Source organism: Apus apus, chromosome 1 (genome assembly GCF_020740795.1).
Source record: "Apus apus isolate bApuApu2 chromosome 1, bApuApu2.pri.cur, whole genome shotgun sequence".
NCBI classification, from domain to species: Eukaryota; Metazoa; Chordata; class Aves; order Apodiformes; family Apodidae; genus Apus; species Apus apus.
The window spans coordinates 176464459-176489158 of record NC_067282.1 but is presented as its reverse complement, the minus strand read 5'-3'; the positions used below and the strand labels follow the sequence as shown (position 1 = coordinate 176489158).

Below are 24700 nucleotides of genomic sequence, written 5' to 3'. Positions count from 1 at the left end.
CCCTATAAAGGTATGCCATTATGTGATAAGGTTATTGCAGTTGTCCTCAAAATACAAGCATTTTGTGCTTTTCATCTGTTAAAAACATAAAATAAAATGTGTGTGTTATCAGCACTCTTTTTTTACATGCAAGTCATTAAATCCATTTACCTCATTTGAATTTGGTTTTCATGTTTCTGTGGAGCTTTATATAAGGCTGCTTTGAAGTAGATTTCCTGGAAAACTATATTTTTCCTATATTCTAATTATATCTGTCTTTTGCTTTGATAAAAAAATACAGATATTATCCAAATGAAGCAGAGGAAGTAGTAATTTTCCTCTCATTTGCAGTGTCTGATTTGTTCCTCTTTAACTTAATCATGACTGTATAGAAAGAATGCTTATTTTTTTTTCCTAAGGTGCATAAAATATTCTAGTTGTTCTTCCAGTTTTATAACCCTTTCACATTTCTAACACTGACCTTTGATTTCCGTTCACATTGATAGAGCCTTTTTTGTCAGAAAATAGTGTAATTGAGTAAAAATGCATAATGAGTTGATGCAGCAAAATGCTGTGGAAAAAAATTATAATTAGAAAATATATTCTTTAACTTTGCATTAGGCTGGATTTCAGTAAATACACTCCCTTACACCTATTACATCCTATTAAAGAAATATTGCAGCTTCACTTACAAGGAAATCAAAGATGCCATGTACATATGTTGAAGATAGCTAAAAGAAAAGCATCTTCCCTCTGTCAGCTGAAGCCTTAATTGATTGAACTTTGAAATAACCATTAAGAAATTAATAATACTCAGTACTACTAGTAGTATAGTAAATATACTGTCTGTTCTGCAATTAAGTACAGTGTTCAATTGTTAACACTCTCCCTGGCAGATTTTGGCCTGGCCCAACCTTTTTTCTCTGAGACAATTCCTGGACATGGTTCAGGGAATAGCACAGTGCACACGTACTATGGATACTTTCTTCAGAGGGGAAGGATGTAAGCCATGATGTTTCAGTTTTTTTCCCTGAAATTGCAAGTGATAGGATAAGAGGAAATGTTCTTAAGTTGTGCCAGGTGAAGTGTAGATTGGATATTAGGAAAAATGTCTTCAGTTAAAGGGTTGTCAGGCACTGAAACAGGCTGCGCAGGGAAGTGATAGTCACCATCCCTGGTGGTATTTAAAAGACATGTAGGTGTACTGTTTAGGGACATGTTTTAGTCGTGGACTTGGCAGTGTACTAGGTTAACAGTTGGACTCAATGTTGTTAAGAGTCTTTTCCAACCCAGATAATTTTATTATTCATTTGTTCTTAGGCTCTTAAAATCAAGAAGAGTGTCCCTGTCCCATTTGGTTTATATTATGAAAAGCAGTTTTGGATTCTGCCTCCCAGCTGATCACTTCCATATGTATGCTGTTTTTCCTAGCTCCTTCAGTGTTTTCAAACTACCTTTTAGTGTTGTTTAGAGCCAGAAGTGTCTAGACATGTGAATCACAACAAAGAGAAAACAGGCACCAAACTGTGTTTTGTGCTGCTGGTATATGTTGTACCTCAGGCTCACTAGTGCATTCATTCTTGGAGTTGTGTCCTTCTGTAACTCATAATATATTAAAAAAAAAGCACTGAAAAAAGAAAGTCAAAAGAAAGTCAGTTTCTCTCACTTGATCCTTGTTCTTCTGTCTTGCATAAAAGCCCTCCCTTTGAAATCTGATAATATACTGTGATAAACTGTTATACTTTGCTTATGCATTCATATTTACTTTGACTACTGTTTGCCACACCGTAGCTTCAACCTTTAGTCCATATTTTCACTCACAATCAGCATCTCAGCAAGAAGCACAGAAGATAAAACAAGTTATTTTTTGTTTTGTACATGAGCGATATGTAGGTATCTTATTTGGTACAGACTGGTGAATAGTTTCCTGAATGAGCTGTCAAAATATGTATGTTCTCCTATGAAAAGTGTAGGACAAAATGACTGAGTTACAAGAGTTCTTAAATAAACTATCTGAAGAAAAAGGCAATATGGTGTATAAACATCACAGGTTTTGAGATTGAAGCCTTTACATTGATCTGCACTCAGAGGCCTGGCCTTATTTCGTAGCAGCTGATGCTATGTCAAAGCATTGTTTCATTCTAGTCAGCAGCTGTTTTATTAATAGAATCATAGAATGGGTAAGGTTGGAAGGGACCTTAGAGACTATCAGGTTCCAACCTCCCTGCTACGAACAGGGACACTTCCCACTAGACCAGGCTGCACAAAGCCTCATCCCACCTGGCCTTAAACACCTCCAAGGAGAGGGCATCAACAACCTCCCTAGGCTAGGCAACCTATTGCAGCACCTTACTGCCCTCATGGTGAAGATTTTATTCCTGATGTCTAACCTAAATCTCCCCTCTTTCAGTTTAAAACCATTACCCCTTGTCCTAGCACTACATTCTCTGGAGAAAAACCCCTCCCCAGCTTTCCTGCAGGCCCCTTCAGGTACTGTAAGACTACTATAAGGTCTCCTTCTCTTCTGCAGGCTGAATTGCCCAAACTCTCTTGGCCTATCTTCATAGCAGCGGTGCTCCAGCCCTTTGATCATCTCTGTGGCCCTTCTCTGGACCCTCCCAACAGCTCCATGTGTTTCTGGTGCTGATGGTTCCAGAGCTGTACACAGTATTCCAGGTGGGGTCTCACCAGAGCAGAGGAGCAGAGTCACCTCTCTCAACCTGCTGGCCACACTCTGGGGCTCTGGGCTGTGAATGCACACTTAGCAGCTCATGTTGAGCTTCTCATCTACTACCACCCCCAAGTCCTTCTCCTCAGGACTGCTCTCCAGCCATTCTTCCCCCAGCCTGTATTTGTGCCTGGGGTTGCTTCGACCCAGGTGCAGGACTTTGCACTTGGCCTTGTTGAACTTCATGAGGTTGGCACTGGCCCACCTCTCCAGCCTGTCAAGGTCCCTCTGGATGGTGTCCCTTCCCTCTAGGATGTCAACCACTCTGCACAGCTTGGTATTGTCAGCAAACTTGCTGAGGATACACTCAGTCCCACTGTTTGTGTGTTCAAGAAAGATGTTAAACAGCACTGGTCCCAATACTGACCCCTGAGGAACGCCACGTGTCACTTGCCTCCACTTGGACAATGAACCATTGACCACAACTCTCTGGGTGCAGCCATCCAGTCAGTTACTTATCCACCAAGTGGTCCATCTGTCAAATCCATGTCTTGTCAGTTCGGAGACCAGGATGTCATGTGGATCAGTGTCAGATGTCTTGCACAAATCTTCAAGCTAAATTTTGTTGGATTTAATGTTTAATATATCCAACAAGAGCACCCAGTTGTCCTGACAAACATAAAATAATTTTCAGTTAAATGTTTTCTATCAGTAATTATTTGGGCACATTTCCTCTCTGAGAAAGGGAGGAGATGCAGAATGAGGTCATCACAATGAAAGAGGAAGTGGTCAGAGACCTACTACACCACTTAGATACACACAAGTCTATGGGACCGGATGGGCTACATCCAAGGGTGCTGAAAGAGTTGGCAGATGTGATTGCCAGGCCACTTTCCACTGTTTACCTGAAGTCCTGGCTAACTGGGGAGCTCCCAATGGACTGGAGGGTAGCAAATGTGACACCCATCTATAAGAAAGGCAGAAAGGAGGATCCGGGAAACTATAGACCTGTCAGTCTGACGTTGGTGCCAGGGAAGGTCATGGAGCAGATCATCTTGAGTGTTATTAGAAGACATATAGAGGATAACCAGGGGATCAGGCCCAGTCAGCGTGGGTTTATGAAAGGCAGGTCCTGCCTGACAAACCTGATCTCCTTCTATGACCTGATGACCCCACTATTGGACGAGGGAAAGGCTGTGGATATTGTCTATCTGGACCTCCAAAAAGCATTTGACAAGGTACCCCATAGAACTCTCTTAAAAAAACTGGCTGCTCTGGCCTGGATGAGCACACGATCTGTTGAATCAAGCACTGGCTGGACAGTTGGGCCCAAAGAGTGGTGGTCAATGGATTCAGGTCCAGCTGGTGGCCAGTCACAAGTGGTGTTCCTCAGAGTGCAGTGTTGGGACCGTTTCTGTTTAGCATCTTTATTGATGATCTTGATAAGGACATGGAGTGTATTATCAGTAAATTTGCAGATGGCACCAAGCTAGGTGGGAGTGTTGATCTGCATGAGGATAGGGAGGCTCTACAGAGAGACTTGGATAGATGAGATTGTTGGGCTAATGTCAATGGTCTGGGCTTCAACAAGGCCAAGTGCCAGGTCCTGCACTTGGGCCACAACCACCCCAGGCAATGCTACAGGCTTGGGGAAGTGTGGCTGGAAAGTGTCTGGCAGAAAAGGACCTGGGGGTTCTAGTTGACAAGCGGCTGAATATGAGCCAGCAGAGTGCCCAGGTGGCCAAGAAAGCCAATGGCATCCTGGCTTGTATTAGAAATAGTGTGACCAGCAGAAGTAGGGAGGTGATTGTCCTCCTGTACTCAGCACTGGTGAGGCCACACCTGGAGTATTGCGTCCAGTTTTGGGCACCTCAGTTCAAGAGAGATATCGAGGTGCTGGAGCAAGTACAGAGGAGGACAATAAAGCTGGTGAAGGGCCTAGAGAGTAAATCTTACAAAGAATGCTTGAAGGAGCTGGGAATGTTTAGTTTGCGGAAGAGGAGGCTGAGGGGAAACCTCATCAGTCTCTACAACTACCTGAAAGGTCATTGTAGAGAAGTTGGTGCTGGTCTCTTCTCACAAGTAATTAGCAACAGAACAAGAGGGAATGGCTTCAAGCTGCAACAGGGGAGTTTTAGACTGGACATTAGGAAAAATGTTTTCACAGAAAGAGTGGTTAGACACTGGAATAGGCTGCCCAGGGAGGTGTTTGAGTCACCATCCCTGGATGTGTTTAAGGGTTGTTTGGATGTGGTGTTGGTGGATATGGTTTAGGGGAGAACTTTGTAGAGTAGGGATGATGGTTGGACTCAGTGATCCCAAGGGTCTTTTCCAACCTGAATAGTTCTATGATTCTATGAATGACAAAATCAGTGTGCAAGCCCAGCTTTACGCTGCGTGCTGCCTCTTGAATTCCAATATTAGATCCCAACATCCCAGCAGTAGCCTCAATAGATAGCCTACTGATACATTGCAGTAGCAGAGGTAGACAGTTTGAGGCATTTTCTCAAGGGTATTACTTTCACAGTCATTTTAATTGCACATGCCTGATTCACCACTGCTTGTGTTTTCATTTGTACTTGTTCAAAGGGAATGCAATTTACTTTAAAATACTCTCAAATCACTGTAATACTCATTTTACATGGTGAAAGAACAAGACAATAAAGTGGATAATCAAGTTCTCAGAGTTTCCTAAGAACTGAAATTTTATTTGTAGAAGAAAAAATAAAAGTCAAGGTACACTTGTAGAATACTTTGAAGAGTGTTTGTAAATCCTGGGTCGAATACATTGTACAGTGAGGGCACCTTGTTAATTGCAGTGATGCTGTAGTAATGTGATGACATGAAGATCAGGAGAACCAAACCTCAGAACTTTAACTGGAGAAGAGCAGGCAGCTGTAGTCAGTGGAACAAAATCAGCTCTTCTGGGGAGCACTTTGTCTCTGGAAAAACACACTGGAGTGCTCCCAGGCACTCTCAAGAGGAGAGTTTTTCCTTCCCCTTACACAGTGCAATAGGAGCCTAGGAAACTGTATGTGCCAAAAGTGTGATGGAGGAATCACTTGTCCCCCTCCACAGCTAAATCCTCAGGGCTTTAGGATGCTCTTTTGAAATGTAGAAAAGTTCAGTGTATTTTGCTCAGAAAGTCTGAGTACTTGTCATGCTTCCCTGCTGTATGCCTTAACCCCTTTCTGGTGTAGTTTTGGAGTTAGGCTTGCCACCTTTTCTACTTTTGCAGTTCCCATTTGTATAAATAATTATGCAAAGGCTGGGACTCGGGTGTTCTCTCTTCTGATGAGTTTTGTAATCTTTTTAATCTGCCGTAACAAATACTTAATTGTTTTGTTATGATGTGCAGGTAGTTTTGAGTGTGAATAAGCAGTTTGCGCTCCTGCATGGTGCCCCAGTCAGCAGCTCCCAGTTACTCCAAGGAGCAGTACACCTTTAGGAGTTTAACCTGCTGGGATGTTTTTATTTTGAAACAATCATTTTTGTTGTAGAAAGTGACAGTAAGAATCAAGGAGTTTGATGTGCTATGTTGTGATGAGATGTTGAGCTTTACAGTTCAGTTCTGGTTTCCAATTCCAGTCCCTGCTCAGACGACTATAAAAAGAGAAAGACCATTTACAGCAGCAATTAAGAGACATAATTTCTGCTGTAACCTGAAGACTGAGGGAAATTCTTACCATAGGCTGGCTTAAGTAACTTCAGGAAGCACAAATACAGCTATACTTAACATTTGTAAGGCAGCTACTTCTTTGCAACTTTAACTCCTTGTGGACTTGATAGCACTGTGTTTCACATCAGTAGTCATAGCTGAGGAAGTGCTCTCTTCAAGGTAAATTCGTGCTGATCACTGAGAACTTTCTGACCGGTGTGTCATCTTAGCTGGTGTGGGTTTACTGAGAATGCACCATTTGAATTTCTAAGGCTCTATTCTTATAGCTCTTTGTAGGTCACTGGTGAGGATGATGGGGCTTGCAGGCAGCTAGTTTTTACTCCTTCAACATTTGTATAAGTTAGGCCTTGGTCCTGAATGCATTAAAACGAAGGAGGGAGCCAGAATCATTCTGCCATGGTTAATATAATCTCTCATGCTTGGCTGAGGCGGAAAACCTAGCACGTTTTAAAGGACAGATTTCCCTGAGGTTTCATTTCTGCTATCTCTTCACAGAGAAAGGACAAGAAGAGAGTTAGATAGTGTGCTACCAGTTAATTAAATCTTGGGTGTTCAGGTTAGAAATGACAAAGTATTTCAATATTACGTATTTTGGGTGTTACCAGAAATCCAGGAATAGGAGCCTCAGTTCCTATACACTACATAAGCTAGCACCTCAGTGTGACAATCTGTGAAATCTTCTGTAGTCAGCTGTCTATTTAGAAGAGTTTCAAGGTGGGGAGAAACTAAGCTACCCAACTCAAAGCTGCAGGAAGATCCCACAGTTTGCTTAGCAAATTTGTGGCCAGACATGTTTTGATTGGGGTAGATGCCTGAAAGAACACTTGGCAAAAATTTGCAGGATGTTTAAAAGAGAGTGTAGGTGGGCATTCAGAGCTTCAATCTCCTAAATCTACTTCAGAGGACTATTATCTTTAGTATATACTGGTTTTTAAATAGCTGGACTGATGCTTTATCCTTCTTAGGAGAGGCATTTTCATTTTCATTCATTAGGTTATAGGAGTTGCTCACTAGCTTCCTTAGGAAAGTATTATGATCTAGGTGTCCTAAGAACTTCTGGATTTCTGCTTGGATTTCATTAGAGGATGTGGTGTAACTGTTGTCCCTGGATATAATATGTAGACTGTTGGTATTTTGTAATATTATTAAGATGTGGTCCTTCAACTCTCCATGGTATCTGCATATTACTATCCTCTTGTTTTTATTTACCAGGTTTCTTGTCTGTATTTACGTAACTATTCCAAGCTACCTAGTCTGATGAAGCTGAACTTCATTCTTCAGTGTGATTTACTCAATACAGCCTAACATCATGATGAAAAAGAAGAGCATTTATGCAAGCAGAGCTTCCTTGGTCCTCATTCTGTGCCAAGTGATTTCTGCATTGGATGTACCTCTTGACTGTAAGTATTAACCTGCTAAAGAAGTGCAGGATAATGGATGTTTAGTTAAATAATTTCTGTATAAGAGGATGAAGATAATGCCAACATGGAGCTAAGCATGGAGTGTGGTTGCTCACTTCAGTCAGGACATTGTGGTTATGAATATTTACAGTAATTACTGAAGATTTTAAAAACTGTGCAGATTGAAATTACTTAGGTTGTTCACTTGAGAAGGGTTGACATACTATTCTCATGAACACTCACACTTCAGTGTGGTTTTATTGAATGAACACTTTATTTGATGAAAATGAAGGATGGAGAAGTCCATTTAAATGTGAATTATTTGTGAAATTAAGATCATATTGAAAATTTGATGAAAACCCTAGCACAATTCCTAGCTGCTGTAAAAAAATTACCCTTTTTCTTCTTCTAAGAGGTTTCCAGGAGCTGATAGGAGATCTAGTAAAAGACTCAAATATCTAAATTGAGACATGGGATACCTCTTATTTTTTTTGATCCAGAAGAGTAAGTTAGGCTCTTAGACATTGTAAGGAGATTCTGAAAACAGTTAAATGCCTGACTTTCAAGTTACAATCCTGTGTGCTGAGCAGGGAGCTGTAGCATTAACCAGTAAGGAAACACCCATAACAGAGCAAATCCTAAGATCTGAAATTCTTGTCTCATGTAAGAGTGTGTTAGTGGGGGACCTTTTAACACTCCATGCTGAAAAGGAAGCAATAGTAGCTGCTGCATTTTGTAGCCCTAATATATAATTTATGAATTTATTAATGCATCAGGTTGTTACTTTCTTAAGATGAGCATGATCAAACGTTTTCAGAAATCAGCACCTCCCAGTGACTGTTCATTTGTTAAGCTTATTACCAGAGTAGAGAACATTAGGGCTGATGTTAGGCTGATGGTTTAAATCATCAGGAAATTTGCATGTGCCATTATAATCTGCATGGCTTTCTTTACCCCCATGTTTTTGATACCTTTCTACCTTCCATAAATGCATGGTTTTCTTCAATAATCGTTGGCATAAATTGCAACTGCTTTGATGGTTTTTCCCCTGCACATTTACAAGCCTCTCAAACCAATGACCTGTATTTCTGTAACAAGATCAATATCTCTGAATCAAACCAGACTTGTTTTGCTGTGAATGCCTTCATAACACTTAACTGTGGCTTAAAAACTGCTTTAAAATTTTGATGAATGAAGATCTTATTTTCTAAACTTAATATTTTTACCTAAATATTTTTGCAGGCTAGAAATTGTGTTTTAAACCCATCCTGCAATTTAGAAAATAATGTAAATTGTGCACCACTCTTAATATCTGTTGTACAGAGCAGCACTTCAGGTTAAATTAACCAGAAGGGTATCAACAGACAAAAAGAGTAGCCCTTTTAGATGTTATCACATTAACTCTCAATTAACTTGTTCCGTACTGCATAATACTTAATAACTTTATTAGGTCAGATAAAGTCACATACTTGAATTTTAAGCTAAAAATAACCTTAACCAAAATTACATCTCTAATGATGTTATTGCCTTAATAAATAATGGTTAGAATGGGCTCTGGAAGAGCACCACAAGGGAAGAACTTACATTTTCTGTATGTCTTCCCTGCATACCCATCACAGAGACCTGGTGGTGAGAATTTACTTGGTTACTTGAAGCTTTAGGTTTCATCCATGTTAGCAGTTCCTCTGCATGTCAGTGCCTCAGGGTACACAAGGGATGATGTAACTGGCCAAAAGCAGTTTGACTTGCTCTAAAACATGATTGCTGAAGAGATACGTATGCAAAATAGTCGAAGTAAGCAATGAAGACGTGACAACAAAAATGATTTTTTTGTTTATTATTTTTCAAACCAAAAGGGATTGCTTGTCTATCAAATCAAATGAGGTGCTTTTGTCTTTGTAAGAATAATTATAGCCTGAAGCATTCTCTTTGTTCTTGCATATGATTGTATGGGTGGATTGATTTTGACTGCAGCATGAGGACAATGCAGTCCATTAATTCTGATTTATTGTCTCCTCAGTATCAGCGTTTTGTGTCCTTGCAAGGTCAAAATCACATACCATGATTGCCCTTAAAAAGTCAACACTTTATAAAAGTTTCTCATACCATGAACTTTGAGATGTATGCAGTAATATCTGATACTCAGGAAATCGTGGCTGGAATTCCAGGAATCACTGCATGGATTATAGTGCTAAATGTTTTAAATGTGTTCTTTTTAACAGTGACCAAACTACTTGTCAGCAATACTTATCCCTCTCATAAATGCTAATTTTCTTTTAACTAACAAATGTTTCTCTTTAATCTCCGTTTATCCATTCAACTGCCGATTCTGATGGGGGAATAAAAGCAAAACTTCTAGAAGAATGTAAGTTTCTGTCCACCAAAACTAGGCTGTGTGCTGCTGAAAACTAATACTGTGTTGCAAATTGAATTTGCAGTCCAAAAATGTGGGATTCTGACATTTGTTGATAATTTGGTTTGCTGTAGCTAGATGTGTTATGCATGCAGTGTTCAGAAATAAATCATTGTTGTGATATTTTGAACAAATTAATGGTGTGATTTTTGATTGTGTGCTATCTGAACATTAAAATCCTTACTCAGTATCAGCATGAGCAATGCTGTACTACTACTTTCAGGAGTAAATATATTTGATAAGAAGTAAATTCATTTAAATAAATGTATACTATTTTACATGTCTGAGTTGGAGATAATTTTATATTCTTAAAAAGCTGTGGATACAGTTAAGTAAACCTACTCTCATGTACTGACCCCAAGAACAGCTTCTGAGAGGGAAAAAGACTGTCTTCAAAGTGTCTCTGCAAAGAAATACACAAAAAGTCTTCATCTAGGTAAAATGTCACCTTCCTATTTTAAGCACTTTCCTCTTTGCAGTGAGGAACAGGACTGAAACCCAGCTCTGCATGGCCTGTCCTGTTCTGTTTAGCTGCTATATCTCATTCTGATTCCATGATCTGATTTTATTTTCCTGGCTATTTCTTGTGGTTAGGGCTTTACAGATGGCTACCTCCTTCTGTAGGTAGGAAAGGCTTAAAATAAAAATCCAGTTTTAGAATTTTAACTGGTTAGAATGAGGTATGATAGCACAGCTAACCCAAATGATTGAAATATTTTGCTGAAATGGCTAGAAATGACCCCAAAGTAGCAGCGAAGTGTATTGCTGGACAGATAATTTTACAGCATTTAGACAGGGATGTTCACAGGCATGTTATTAAGCTGGTTCCTTTAGGTGACAATAAACTATAAACAGATTAATAATATTGAGAAAGATACATTTCTCACTATTTTAATATCATAAACAGGATTTTTAAAATTGAAAAGTTGGCATAGAAAATAACATTATAAATTGCTTCAAATAGGAAGGCACCAAACAGTTTGTCAGGTGCATTAATTCTGTTTTGTGCCACTCATTATAGAGTACTTGATAAATCAAAAAAGTGAAATGTTTGTTCCTCCTGGGGCAACTCACAAGACTGGCAATGCTTTTGTTTGTTTTTTTAAGGAGAATAAGTACTAGACTTTTCATACATGTTTAGTCTATTTGGAAACTAGTTACTATTTTTGTCATTTTTTCCAGTCTTTTACTTCTAACACATTTTTTACTCCTGAAAAGTACTGCCTAAAAGCATGCTTTATAGCTTAATTCAGTATGTTGAGCACAACAAATGTGTGAAAACTTTAAACTCATACGGAATTTGGAAATACATACGATGTTTAGAAATACAAAGCAATGTATTTTTTTTTTCTTGTGTTAAGAAGCATTTTATGTTGGTATACATCTCACAAACCTTCATTCAGGATATATTGGACTTAAAATTTGGGTCCTTTTGTTTTGTTAAAATCTGATGTGTAGAAATTATATCCATTAAAAATTTTTGGCCATGATCTTCATCCGCTGTAAATCAGCATAGCTCAGTTGGAGCTTTGTATAGCTACACTGATTTACAAGAGTAGAGGGCTTTAGCCTCCTAATACAAAGGATATTTTGATCTCACTCAATGATTTCACTGCTAATTGCAATTCTGCTTTCCCTACTTACAAAGCTGTCTCGTTCATACTTTGAAAATATTGCTAAATTCCTCTCTGTTTCTTATGTTCCATAATGAAGTGTTGCAACCTCCTACGATAACTCAGCAGTCTCCAAAAGATTACATTGTTGACCCTCGAGAGAATATTGTAATACAGTGTGAAGCAAAAGGAAAGCCACCTCCTAGGTTAGTAGTATTTTGTTTTGCTTTTGTTGGCCTAACAGCATAGGAGAACTAAGGGAAAATAATGTAACTTTCGTAAACTAAAAGTATATGCATATGTGTGTGGTTGCACAAGGAGGAACGTATGCATACTTCTCCTGCCTTTGTAATGTAACCAAATAGTGGCATAAATTTGACTCTTCTCATCCTTGACATTCAAACTTTTCTGCAGTAATCAAGTAACTGTAGTAATTTTTTTTCTTCTCAAAGCTCTAACAAAAAAATAGATCTCCATTATTACAGGAGCAGATCAGTAAAGCCTCATGGAAATCACTATGACCTGGATTATATTCCAGATTTAGGCACAGTGTCTAAGAACAATGGACATTGACTAAATTCAATGCAACATTAATAAAGAAAATTTAATGAAATATGTAAGAACTATGTTGGATGTTGTGTAATGTATATCAGTTTTAATGATCAATAGACTTGATTTACCATGTATATTTAATAGCTGTAGGTTTTGCGCCTGGCATAAAGTGTAACCCTGTGTATAGATGAGATTTCTGATCATCTTCCATTTTAAGTCCTTGTTTCAGTTTTACTGAATTACTCATTGAAGACACTGAGTACCTGGAAATACTAGCGGTAGCCATGATGCATTCTGCTGGAGGGAGAAGCTGCAGGAGGACCTGGACAGGCTGGGTCAATGGGCTGAAGCCAATGGCTTGAAATTCAACACCACCAAGTGCAGGATCCTGCACTTTGGCCACAATCACCCCAGGCAGTGCTACAGACTGGGGGAAGAGTGGCTGGAGAGCAGCCCAGCAGAGAGGGATCTGGGAGTACTGGTTGACAACTGGTTGACATGAGCCAGCAGTGTGCCCAGGTGGCCTGGAAGGTCAATGGCATCCTGGCTTGTATCAGGAATAGTGTGGCCAGCAGAAGTAGGGATGTTATTCTCCCCCTGTACACAGCACTGGTGAGGCCTCATCTCGAGTACTGTGTCCAGTTTTGTGCATCTCACTTCAAGAAGGATATTGAGGTGCTGGAGCAGGTCCAGAGGAGAGCGACAAGGCTGGTGAAAGGACTAGATGGAAAGTCTTATAGGGATAGGCTGAGGGAGCTGGGGTTGTTTAGCCTGGAGAAGAGGAGACTCAGGGGGGACCTTATCACTCTCTACAACTACCTGAAGAGAGGTTGTAGTCAGATGGAGGCTGGGCTCTTTTTCCAGGCAACTAGCAACAAGGCAAGAGGGCATGGCCTGAAGCTGCTACAGGGGAGGTTTAGGTTTCATATTAGGAAGTACTTCCTCACGAGGGTGATTAGGCATTGGAATGGACTTCCCTGGGAAGAGGTGTAGGCACCATCCCTGGATGTGTTCAAGGAAAGGCTGGATGTGGCACTTCGTGCCATGGTCTAGCCAGTGTGGTGGTGTTAGGTCATAGGCTGGACTTGATGATCTTAAAGGTCGTTTCTAGCCTTGGTGATTCTGTGATTCTGGCATTGCTAATAACTGCTTCTGATTTCAGAGACTAAAAAGAGGAATGTGCATTTCTCTGTTGTCAGTAGTGTTATGGTACAACTTACTAGCAAGGTCAGTCCATAATTGCTCATTCAGACACAAAGAGAATTCATTATGTGTACTTCTTCTGAATAACCAGGGTTTTTTCTACAATATTCCTTCTGGTTGCCTTGGGATCATGGTCATTATCATGCTGAGCAGCAGAATGGAGAAGATGGAGATTATCTGTGATACTGTTACCTTTTCTAGTGTTCTGTTAATGATAGAAGTGCCATAAAGCTGCTTTGTTTACCAGCATTTTAATATAGCAGGCACAATGCCATTCTCAAGAGTCTGGGTGTTGACCTGGAGGATGAGATTGTTTTTGTGTGCTTTGTATTGCTTTTGCACATATTTCTCTTGAAGACCTTTTTTGGATTGGATTTACCCAGGAGACTAAGAGCACTGTCTGTGAGACTGACATAGGAGTTGTGGGCGAAGGCTCTTTGCTGTGCAGTTTCTTTCCCATCAAACCTGTGTCTCACTTTCCTCCCCTGCTACAGAGGAAGTGACAGGATTTAAGTGTAGAATTTTTTAATGAGTTCTATGAGCTTGTGCTTAGTTTTGCTTGTTTTTAAAGATACGACATCCAAATAATTTATTTCAATAATTAGTCTGGTCCATCAGCCTTCATGATCTGCAAATGGATGTTGAAACTTAAGCTGCTTCAGAGTGCAGAAGTTGAAGATGATCTTTCTCAGCCAGGAGTGTGAATTGTTTGTTAAAACAAGGTGATTTCTCATTGGTGAGAACAGCTGGCGTTAAGGCTTATGAATGTGCTGCTACTCGAATTAGGTATCTCATATTCACGGTTTTGCAGCACGTTTGCCGCATCTCATTTGAAGCTACATTTCAGTTCTCTGTATCCTTCAGTGTTACTGGTAGCAGTTTCACCCACAAGAAATGAGTTGACTATTGGTTCACTATGCACGCTAGTCCTTACAAAAACCCTGCACTGTGGTGCAGTGCTGCTGGTCATGTCCAGTTGTTCTGCTCTCCTCCATCACAAAGTGCAAATAGAATGTCCAGTCTTGGCCTTCTATACTTAAAATTGGAGATTTTCTAGGACCATATATGTTTATACTTTTAGGAAGCATTCTAATCATTAAGCATATACAGCAAAGCTGAAATGTAATAATGAGGAAAACTCCTTTTCACAACATTTAACTTGTGAGTGCTGATCACTTGACAGTCATTGGTCTAGCTCTCTGTAAATATCCTTTTGGCCATTAAGAACACATAGAAATAAATTGATGTTTGTGGTGGTATAAGTCATACACTGTGTATCTATGCTTTTTTAAGTTTTGTTTTGAGTTCTAATAGTCTTCAATTTTCGTGGCTACTTTTCAAAAACATCCTTGCTTTGAGTAACACCAGAATAAATTTAATAGATCAATTCTGGGCTACAAGACTGCAAATTTAATATAAATTATTATGGTTGTTTGCCTGAGAGTAGTTAAAATAAATCAAACTCACCACACAGTCTTTAATTCACCTGCATAACTTAAAAAATAGCCAAACCAATTTTAAAAATGGTCTCCTGCTGAGACCTGAGATGGCATGTTTCAGGCCAGAGCAAGTTTTTAAAGGCAGATTTAGAAATAATTTCAACAATAGGTTTTCTAATGGAAATGCTAATGCAGCTTTAGCAATATCAGTTCTCACAGATATTACTGTATTATCTGTAGTAGAACAAAAATCAGTTCTTTTCCACATGCAGTAAACTTCAGAATATTTTAGTGTAATTTATTTTAAAAATATTGACTTTGAAATGGCTGTTAACAAGTTCAGCTGTTAACAAGTAACAACTTTTAAAGTATTGTCAGATTTCTTCTAAGCGCTCTATTACTTTATTAGCAAATTTAGTTTGGCAAGAAGTCTTACTTACCTGCTAAAGAAAAAAATACCATATATTATTGAAAATTACTTTTTCTTCTTTCTATCCCTACAATCTACAAAATGCAACCGAAGAAGAAACTTTTCTTTTTGTTTTTATTATTTTAGCTTCTCCTGGACACGCAATGGAACTCATTTTGATATAGATAAAGATGCACAGGTAACAATGAAACCAAATTCAGGGACCCTTGTAGTAAATATTATGAATGGTGGGAAGGCAGAAGCATATGAAGGCGTATACCAGTGTACAGCAAGGAATGAACGAGGAGCAGCTATTTCCAACAATATTGTTATAAGGCCTTCAAGTAAGTGAAGCTCTTAATAATTGTAAAATGTGAAACACTTTGGTTTTCTTATTTTCTTACAAATGTTTTGCTTTTTTTCTTGTGTCTTAAAATTTAATTGTCAAAATGATTGTGTTAGAAGGTATTGTATAGCTTCTGATAATCAGATTTAATGATGTATCACATATTCTCTCCAATATTCCTTAGAAAATTGAATAACTAAAATGCTTTCCTTATTTTTTTTTTAAATAAGCCTGGATGACTTATCATGTTTAAAATTGTGTTGTTTATATGATGTTAAAATTACAGTATTTAAATCCTTAATGGACATGATTGATGAGAACAATTCTCTTTCTTGTGTATATATTCCATAGTTTTTTATAATGGCTTTTGTACAGAACAGATTTGGACCATAAAGAAGATAAAAGCTAAGAGAATTTGATTAATGGTAGACTATTTCTACAGCTTTTGGTGTGACTTTTATCTCAGATCAGTTTTTCAAGCTTCTTAGCTTAAAATGTGCTGCTTTCACATGCTTTAATAAAACTGTGTAATGCTGTTTAAGGCAGGTCTACCTTTTTTTCCTAATGTAGTGCATTGCTTTTTTTTTTTTTTTTTTTCATTGTTGTAGTTAAAACTTTCCAGGATACTGTTATGGAACCTTTAGTAAGTAGCCAAAGTAATTGGAAACAGTTGAATATACTTTCAGCAAGTTGTTGCTGTACAAAATGCCTTAAAGAAAATGTAATTTTCTCACAATAAAACATAAAAAGGAACAAAAATTAAATCTTTAATAAATGAGATAGGATGTAAATTTCTGATGCAGGCAGTTATTTTGTTTTTCTGGAATATTACATGCATTTCTTCCTTACAATTTTTGAAATTTTGTCAATTCATCGTTTGTATGTTTGTCAAAATTATTTTCTGTAGGATCTCCTTTGTGGACGAAAGAAAAACTAGAACCAAATCAGGTTCGAGAAGGTGATTCACTAGTACTACACTGCAGACCCCCTGTTGGCTTACCACCACCTATAATATTTTGGATGGATAATGGTGAGTTTGTTTTTCATGAAGAATTAGTTTACTTTTGCAGTTTTTCTATGTAGTTGACCATTGCTTACCAAGCCTACAGATGGTGGAGTTCCCTTCTAAGTTAAAATTCAAAGAATTTCCATTTCTGTAGAAACGAAGAAACAAGCAGACATGCAGCCCAAAAGCATGAAGCCAAAAGCAGCTGGAGATCTTAATGTAAGTTGTAAATTATCACACTGGGGAAGAGTGGGAAGACAAGGGAGCTCTAGAGGAAACTTCAGAAGGTCTACGTGTTTACAAACCTTGAAACAGCATAAATGGAACAAATGTGGAGTCTGCAGATGATAACAATGGAGTGTGTATTACAATGTAAATAAATATGTTCTTGTTTTCCCATAGCTTTCCAAAGGCTGCCTCAAAGTGAGAGAGTTTCCCAGGGTCTAAATGGAGACCTTTATTTTTCAAATGTACAACCAGAAGACACCCGAGAGGACTATATCTGCTATGCAAGATTTAATCATACTCAAACTATACAGCAGAAACAACCCATTTCTGTAAAAGTCTTTTCAAGTAGGTATTGCATTATCTAATAACATAGTTACATAGTATTTATCCAGAATTCTCAGGTTATTGGCCAGTGTTACGCAGTGTTACGCTAGGGGATTTTGTCATTATAATTCTGAATGAGAAATTCCATTACTGTATAAACTTAAAATGTAATCTCCGGTTTTCTTGACATATAATTCATATTTGAAGTTGTGATTTTTTCTCTTTATCAGGCCCTTTCTTTTGAAAAAAAAAATATTGGTAAGAGTTAAAATATTGAAAAGATATCGTGTAAAAAAAGATACTCGTGTCCAAGAATATAACATTCTTATGATTATTGTAACTATTGAAACAAATTAATCAATCATTTGATTAACTCACCATGGCCATATCATCACCTTTTGATTCCCAGTGCTTTGATTTATCCCTCTTGTATGCATTCTTCATGATATTCTGTTTATTTCAGTGGATTCATTGAATGACACTATAGCTGCTAATTTGAGTGACACTGATATTTATGGTGGTGAGTTATACTGGTCCCCACTGATGCTCCCTGTTTCACAGTAGCATTTAGTTAACTAACTTCACCTCCATGGCTACTTAACCTTTTGCTCCCTTTTCAGTTTCTAATAAAGGTGCTATTAGTGCTGGTGATAATACATGCTTTAGAAAGGGACTGCACAGTGTGATCCTTTCAAATATTTAATGTTTCAATGTTGTTGTAACATATGGCTCATAAAAAATACAAACTCTTATAATAAATGAGTCCTTTCACACTGGGGCAGAATTTACAAATTGTCCATTTGATTTCTTCTGTACTGTGTTGCTTTTTTCTATTTTCCTCCAATTAAATTAGTAGTTTGGTATGTTCATTATCACTAGGACTATTTGATATCACATGCTGCATAATAAGTAACATTAATTAAGCATTTAACAGATGCACTTCACATGTAATATTTTCTTCAATGTACCACTCATTTTTAACCTATTTCATAAGTGTAAAACTGGAATTAGTTAAAATCTAAACACTATAATACTATCTGTATAACAACTTTGTAGGGGAAAGATGAGTTTTGTCTGTCTGATATTTAAGCTGATCTTTACATTAATCTCTGTTGAGCAGTCTTGTATATTGTGAATTAAAGCCTTCCTTACGTGTGTGTGTTTAGCAAGGCTGACTTTGGATCAACTGTGATCCAAAAACTTGTACTTCTGGACTCCCCACTTGATACACAATACTTATTCTGTTTTTGTCTTTTTCCTTGTCAAATGAGGCTTTGTACATAGTAAACCATAATTTATGGGAATCTAAAATAAAACAGTGGCACAGAGTGTTTTAATTATCTGTATATAAATAAATGCCTTTTAGAAACAAACATTAAATATGTATCTGTATACAGAATGATATATTAGCTACAGGTAGTGAGGGAAACATCATTCTGTTGGCTCACAACTTAGAAATACCAGAAGTAATTGTGAATTTTTGTAGTCTTGCAAAATGAGCCAGCAGTCCTTAGCAGTGCTGAAACTGGGTAGATTAGTTCTTGCCTTTGACTATCAGCTGTGTTCTTGACTCTAGTCTGCCCTTTTCTCCTAATGTTGAGCTGTTTGTGTTCTAATTTTTAAAGAAATCCATAGCACACAGTGTATTAAAATTAAGTGCTCTATTTATGTTAATCTATCAGTAAATCCTCTATCCTAGTAAACAAGAGTTTATTATGTTTCTGCTCATGCCTTTTAAAAATACAATAATTTAAACTAGATATATTAAGAATTTTTTTATTGTGAGGGTGGTGAAACACATAACATGTTGCCCAGAGAGGTGATAGATGCCTCATCCCTGGACACATTCAAGGTCAGATTGGGTGGAGCTTTGAGCAACCTGATCTAATTGAAGATATCTCTACTCATTGCGGGAGGATTGGACTAGCTGACCTTTAAAGACCCCTTCCAACCCAAACTATTCTGTGATTGTATGATTTTATTGTTCAGATTGCTACTGTACTTTAGAGCAATTTAATATTTTAAAATCTCTATAAAAGAATATTAAAGTATTTAGACAAAGCACTCTATTATTACAGAAAGCACTCTTATTCTGACTGCCATAAAGGCGCATGAAATACCATAATACTTCAAAAGCCAATAGAGCATAATGTCAGAAATGGGTCTTATATTTATAGATGTCTGTTTACTGTGGTTATTTCTTGTGAATTAATCAGTGGTTCTCTATTACCAGACTGGGGAGCAGCTTGAATTAAAGTTGTCTAGAAAATACTGAAACAAGCAGACTGCAATATGGAGTGTGCCTTTTATCCCCTTGGTTTATGTTTCTGAATACAATAACTTTGCTTTATTTGTGTTTTGATGTAGCCCAGAAATTTTTGGTAACTTCCAGTGTTGATCTATGACTCACATCAGTGACCTCTTTGTGCCCGTAATAGCTCTGCAGAAGGGAGTTGGGGCTACTTGGTATTAAGGCTCAGCATCCATCATCAGGCTGCATAGTTGCCTATGTAAAAACTATGTATCAATGTCTTTCGTCTTTAATAATAACAACATTTTTCATGTATGTGTTCAAATTCCAGCATTTAACAGGTTGAGATGTGTTTATGTCTGTCAAAATCCTAATTTGTTGAGCTGTGTAGTTGTGTAACACAACGATTTTTAATGAAATGGCCCATGTGGAGAAAAATGTCTGTCCAAAATGTGAGGATGAATGGATGGATGCATTTGACCAGTATTAAAATAAAATTTAGAAATTAATTATTTTATTCTTTTCTTGTTCCAGCGAAGCCAGTGACAGAGAGGCCGCCAGTTCTTCTAACACCAACAGGTAGCACAAGTACCAAAGTGGAACTCAGAGGAAATGTGCTTTTGCTGGAGTGCATTGCAGCAGGATTGTGAGTTACTTTTTATCTAAATAAAAACACAGAAACAGGGAAACATTTCAGAGATGCTTAAAATGTTACCATGGTGTTAAGCTTAGGTATTTCAAAGAAACAGAAATGTAAAATGGAAAGAGTTCTTTCAAGGAAGTCCACCATTTATTTACTGGGTCATCAGAAGATTTAAAAACCATGAATACAGCCTCTGCCTTCTTGTATCCCCAAACACTACGCACAGGACTCAGGTTGTACCATTGTTTTTTAGAAGGACACAAACAAGAAATGCCATAGGGTAAACTCAGACATGCGTCTGCAGAATGACACTCAGGAGTCAAGCCTCTTTCTTTTCCCTGCATTTGCAGTCATTATGCTCTCATATTATCTAAAAATAGATAAGAATCTGTTGGTCTAATCTGAAATAGCTGCTTACATATGCTTATGATTACTTAGTAGATCAGCTAGGTGGGAATTGTTAGAACGTGCCTTCAGCTCCTTACATCCAATTTCTCATTGTAATTGAGTTTAATTGGCACTTGTTTCTTCAATATAATGCAACTTTGCTTCTGCTGGTTATTGTGCAAGTGGAAAATTGCTGAACAGCAATTTAACTTCATGAATTAATTTGATCTTAATTCCATTTCATTCTGAGGAAGAAATCTGAGAATAGATTGGTTAGTGCAGAAGTGGAAAATCTTTAGTACCTATTTCAGGAACTGTAAACATGTTTACAATGCACAGAGGCATATAATGCAGAATGGTCTGAGGTAATAATTGTAAATGATGCAGCACAGCGTTGTGCATGTATGTTCACTTGCATAAGCTCCACAGGGCTCATGCACGAGCTCGAGCAGTGTTTCTGTCTCAGCGATGGTCTGCTCAGGTGTGTGTATCGGCACCACTGGCAAAACTACAACTGTGAGTGGGAGTAGCATCCCAGTCTTCATCTGCGATAAAGTTACATGCTTTTTGACAATAATAAAAGTATTCAGTGATCCGAATTCCAGAAAATGGCTGGATAAAAACAGGGAAAAATAGAATATTCTACGTTATATGGCTTTCTGTCAGTAGACATCATGAGATTTAAAAAACTTCAATGAGGGAAGCTTACATAGTTATTTACAAAGGGCCAGATTCAGATTTTTTTTTAACACAACTATGTCTGATTACTGATACCATAACTAAAAGTAAACTTTGCTAGATGTCTCTCCTATAAAATATGTAATATGAAACTGCTAAGGAAATATTGGCCTTGAATCATTACAATCTGAGAGAAGACATTCTACTCATTAAACAACACCTTGTAATTTCTTGTAATTTTAACAGTGTATCTCCATGTGTTTGGACAACTTTCAACTTCAGTGCACAACATAGCCAAGATTTAGTCATGGTGCCGTGACAAGTAGCTATACTTGATTTAGCACTGATGTTATTTTCTTGATTTCTCATAGGAAATATTTCTGTCCTCTTGAAATTCTGCTGTAAAATTAATGATGTTCATGAAGAATTAGGATATGGCTCGCATGAAGAACAATTATAAACTTGTCATTATTCAGGAGCTTCCTTTTAAGCACGAGTATCAGTTTAGTAGTATAAGTGCAATAAGATTTGAAATATACTTGTGTTCATTTATTAACATCGGAGTTTTCAGAAAAACCAGCAGAGAAATGTATTCTGTAATTATTAAGGCTATGAACAGATGGTCATTGACAGTGTTAGTGAGGCTTGTCATTTCCTAGAAACAAATGCTGGCATATTTTGCACATTTACTGGAGGTGCCCCAATATCTGGGTAAAGGCACTTAATTATTTGCAAAATATATGTTCAGAAGAATTAATGTGTTGAACTCTCATCTTCTTTTTTCCCAGTCTCTAAATATGATATGCGCTTTTGCCTCTCCAGACCCACACCAGTAATCCGCTGGATTAAAGAGGGTGGAGAACTGCCTGCCAATAGAACGTTTTTTGAAAACTTCAAGAAAACTCTCAAGATTATAGATGTTTCTGAAGCTGACTCTGGGAACTACAAATGTATAGCAAGAAATACATTAGGTTCTGCTCATCATGTCATTTCAGTAACTGTGAAAGGTAATACTAAAATAATCCTTAATGTAATATTGTCAGTGTCCAGAATATAAGACTGAAGTAAGCTTTCTAGGATAAAATATAGCTGAACAGATGAATGGTAGTGGTAAAAATAAACCTAAATAAATTACCATTAAATCAATTGAATTCTACCACTTGAAGGACTTTACTATCTGTAATAACTTTTTTTTTTTAAATATGTGTCCTTTTGTAAAGCATCAGGCTACACTGAGATTGTGCTGTAACAGTAGGAAAATAATTTCTTACCTTGTACCAGTGCTACATTTATTTTAGATTCTTTGATTATCTATCATTAGACTCCTGCTTTCCCTTGTTTTTCATCTGCCACGTCTATTCATCTCCTCCTTTTTTTCTCCATCTTCTCTTCTCTTCATTTATATAGCGCAGATTCTTTCTCTTATTTTTTTACTATTGTTTTACAGTTTTATTCTACTTCCTTTTTCTGTCTTAATTGACATTTCTGGTTTTCTATCTTCTTCATGTTTGTTACCCAAGGTGATGTCTTACTAGTTCTAAAAACACTTGCAGTATTTTTCCAAGTAGGAATTTTAAATATATTTTGAGTACCATGAAACAAACAAAAAAATTGAATGACAGCTAATTAGTCATTGCAATAATCAACTGTAGTGCTTATTTTGCATGCTAAGTAGCCATTTATTTTGCTGTCGACTAGCATGCTTTTATTATATTCAATCTCCTTTTTAAGAACAGAAGTTCAATTTTCTATTTTCATCTGTTTGTCAAGCTAAAATCTGAAATTTAATTGCAATATGTGATAACATATGCTATTTGTGGTTATTCCACCCTTGATGTGAATTCTTTTTATGTAATCAGACCTAAATTCTTTTCTAACAGACTGACTACTGTGAGCATGGGTATCTCCAAAATTATCAAAAGACCATTCTACAAATGCCATACTCAGATAAATTTTGTGTTCTTTAGGAAAGGCCAATTAAATTCAAAGCAGGAAGCCCTAAATGAAGCAAAGAACCTCTCACAGCTTTTCTCAGAATTTTAAAGGAATGAGTAGCCAATAGTTCAGTTTACCCAAAGTATAATCTACCAGCTAAACCTTTAAATCACACTCATATATATGTACACAAATATATAGAAATTAACAGTGTAAATGTAAGTCTGTATCTATACGTTCCTTGTTTGAATTACGTTCTGTTTACCATGACTTTACCTTATTATTTTCTGTACATAATTTTGGAAAACAATTGCTGTGTTTCTCTTCCTAACCCCAGCTGCCCCATACTGGATAACAGCACCCAGAAATTTGGTCTTGTCTCCTGGAGAACATGGGACATTGATCTGCAGAGCTAATGGAAACCCAAAGCCTAATATAAGCTGGTTAGCAAATGGCGTTCCCATAGCAAGTAAGATTCTTAATTATCTTACAGGAGTATGAGTAAGAGAATATGAGCGATACTGGGTTATTTTTTTTCAGATATAAATCAGGACCATGTATTTGAGTAGTTTTTGCTTGACAGGTAGTAGTAAATTATAAATAAAGTGAAAAAAAGCCTGTGGTTCATAAAAATGAAACAATAAAATGTGTCTCTAAAGTGCTTGAGGGTGACTGTACTCCTGGTTATTCTGCCTGGTGTTCTGCTGGTAGTATCCTTGTAGAGATGGAGCTGTAGTACCAATGCTGTACCATGCCCTTTTTGTAAGGATATTTCTAGGGTGTAGATTTACCATTATGTTTCTGTGCAGTTGTGTTTGCTAGATCTCTCCTTTGCCACCCCACAGCAACAGCAATTTTGTCTAGGAATTGCAAAGGTGACTTAAAAAGTCAAGTCCTCATGTCTATGGCTATACAGAAGATGTACACTTTTGCAGGATTTGCAATTTAGCGTATGTTGGAGCCTTCCAGGTTTCAGCATGAAAAAGCAGGAGCAGCAAAACTGACTGAATACATCAGCAAGTGCTTGGCAAACAGCTTGTGCCAAGCCAGCGTCAAAGAAAAGGAGCCCCTAAGGCAGTAAAACAGCTGTTTCTGTGTGCATGGGGAAGAAAAGAGATGCTGAATTGATGATCAAGTCACTTAATTTTTGCAGTGTTATGACTGGCAACACTGCATGACAGATGCAGGATAGCTGCTATATATAGCACAATTTTACTTGGGGAGAACTTGCTGGAGGACACTGCAGTATGTTGTCTGTTGTGTTGGCACTCAGCACAGCCTGTACCATAAAATCACACGTGATTCTTTTACCTTTATCCTTCCTCTCTCACGAAACCATCTTATAAAAACAATATACCCTGTTGACTAGTGAGAGACAATGTACTTGAAAATATTGGTCTGTGTTGACCGATTGAAAGTATGACAGTGTAACTTCCAGGGGCTTCAGGAGATGTTTAGGTCTGCTGATAAAGTAAATGTCATGGAATGTGGAACAATGAGGGGGATTCTCTACAGTTAGAATATAGGAAATAGAAACATGTAAATAA

The 24700-nt window shown here is 37.6% G+C and overlaps 1 protein-coding gene across 50 annotated transcripts in view; it reads left to right on the top strand.

Moving 5' to 3' along the window:
* NRCAM (neuronal cell adhesion molecule) overlaps nt 1-24700 on the top strand; it is a 154546-nt gene that overhangs the window by 76526 nt on the left and 53320 nt on the right. For 24 of the 50 annotated variants that reach the window (XM_051608851.1, XM_051608856.1, XM_051608867.1 and 21 more), the window contains 10 exons: nt 7539-7726; nt 10074-10091; nt 11853-11958; nt 15503-15699; nt 16609-16731; nt 17110-17280; nt 17723-17779; nt 20045-20156; nt 22041-22225; nt 23491-23622. In XM_051608851.1, coding sequence (XP_051464811.1) covers nt 7636-7726; nt 10074-10091; nt 11853-11958; nt 15503-15699; nt 16609-16731; nt 17110-17280; nt 17723-17779; nt 20045-20156; nt 22041-22225; nt 23491-23622 — 1192 coding nt within the window. In that variant the 5' untranslated portion in view covers nt 7539-7635. Of the gene's footprint in view, nt 1-7538; nt 7727-10073; nt 10092-11852; nt 11959-15502; nt 15700-16608; nt 16732-17109; nt 17281-17722; nt 17780-20044; nt 20157-22040; nt 22226-23490; nt 23623-24700 lie in introns of those variants that run through there. The other 26 variants (XM_051608900.1, XM_051608860.1, XM_051608859.1 and 23 more) reach the window with 6 other exon arrangements.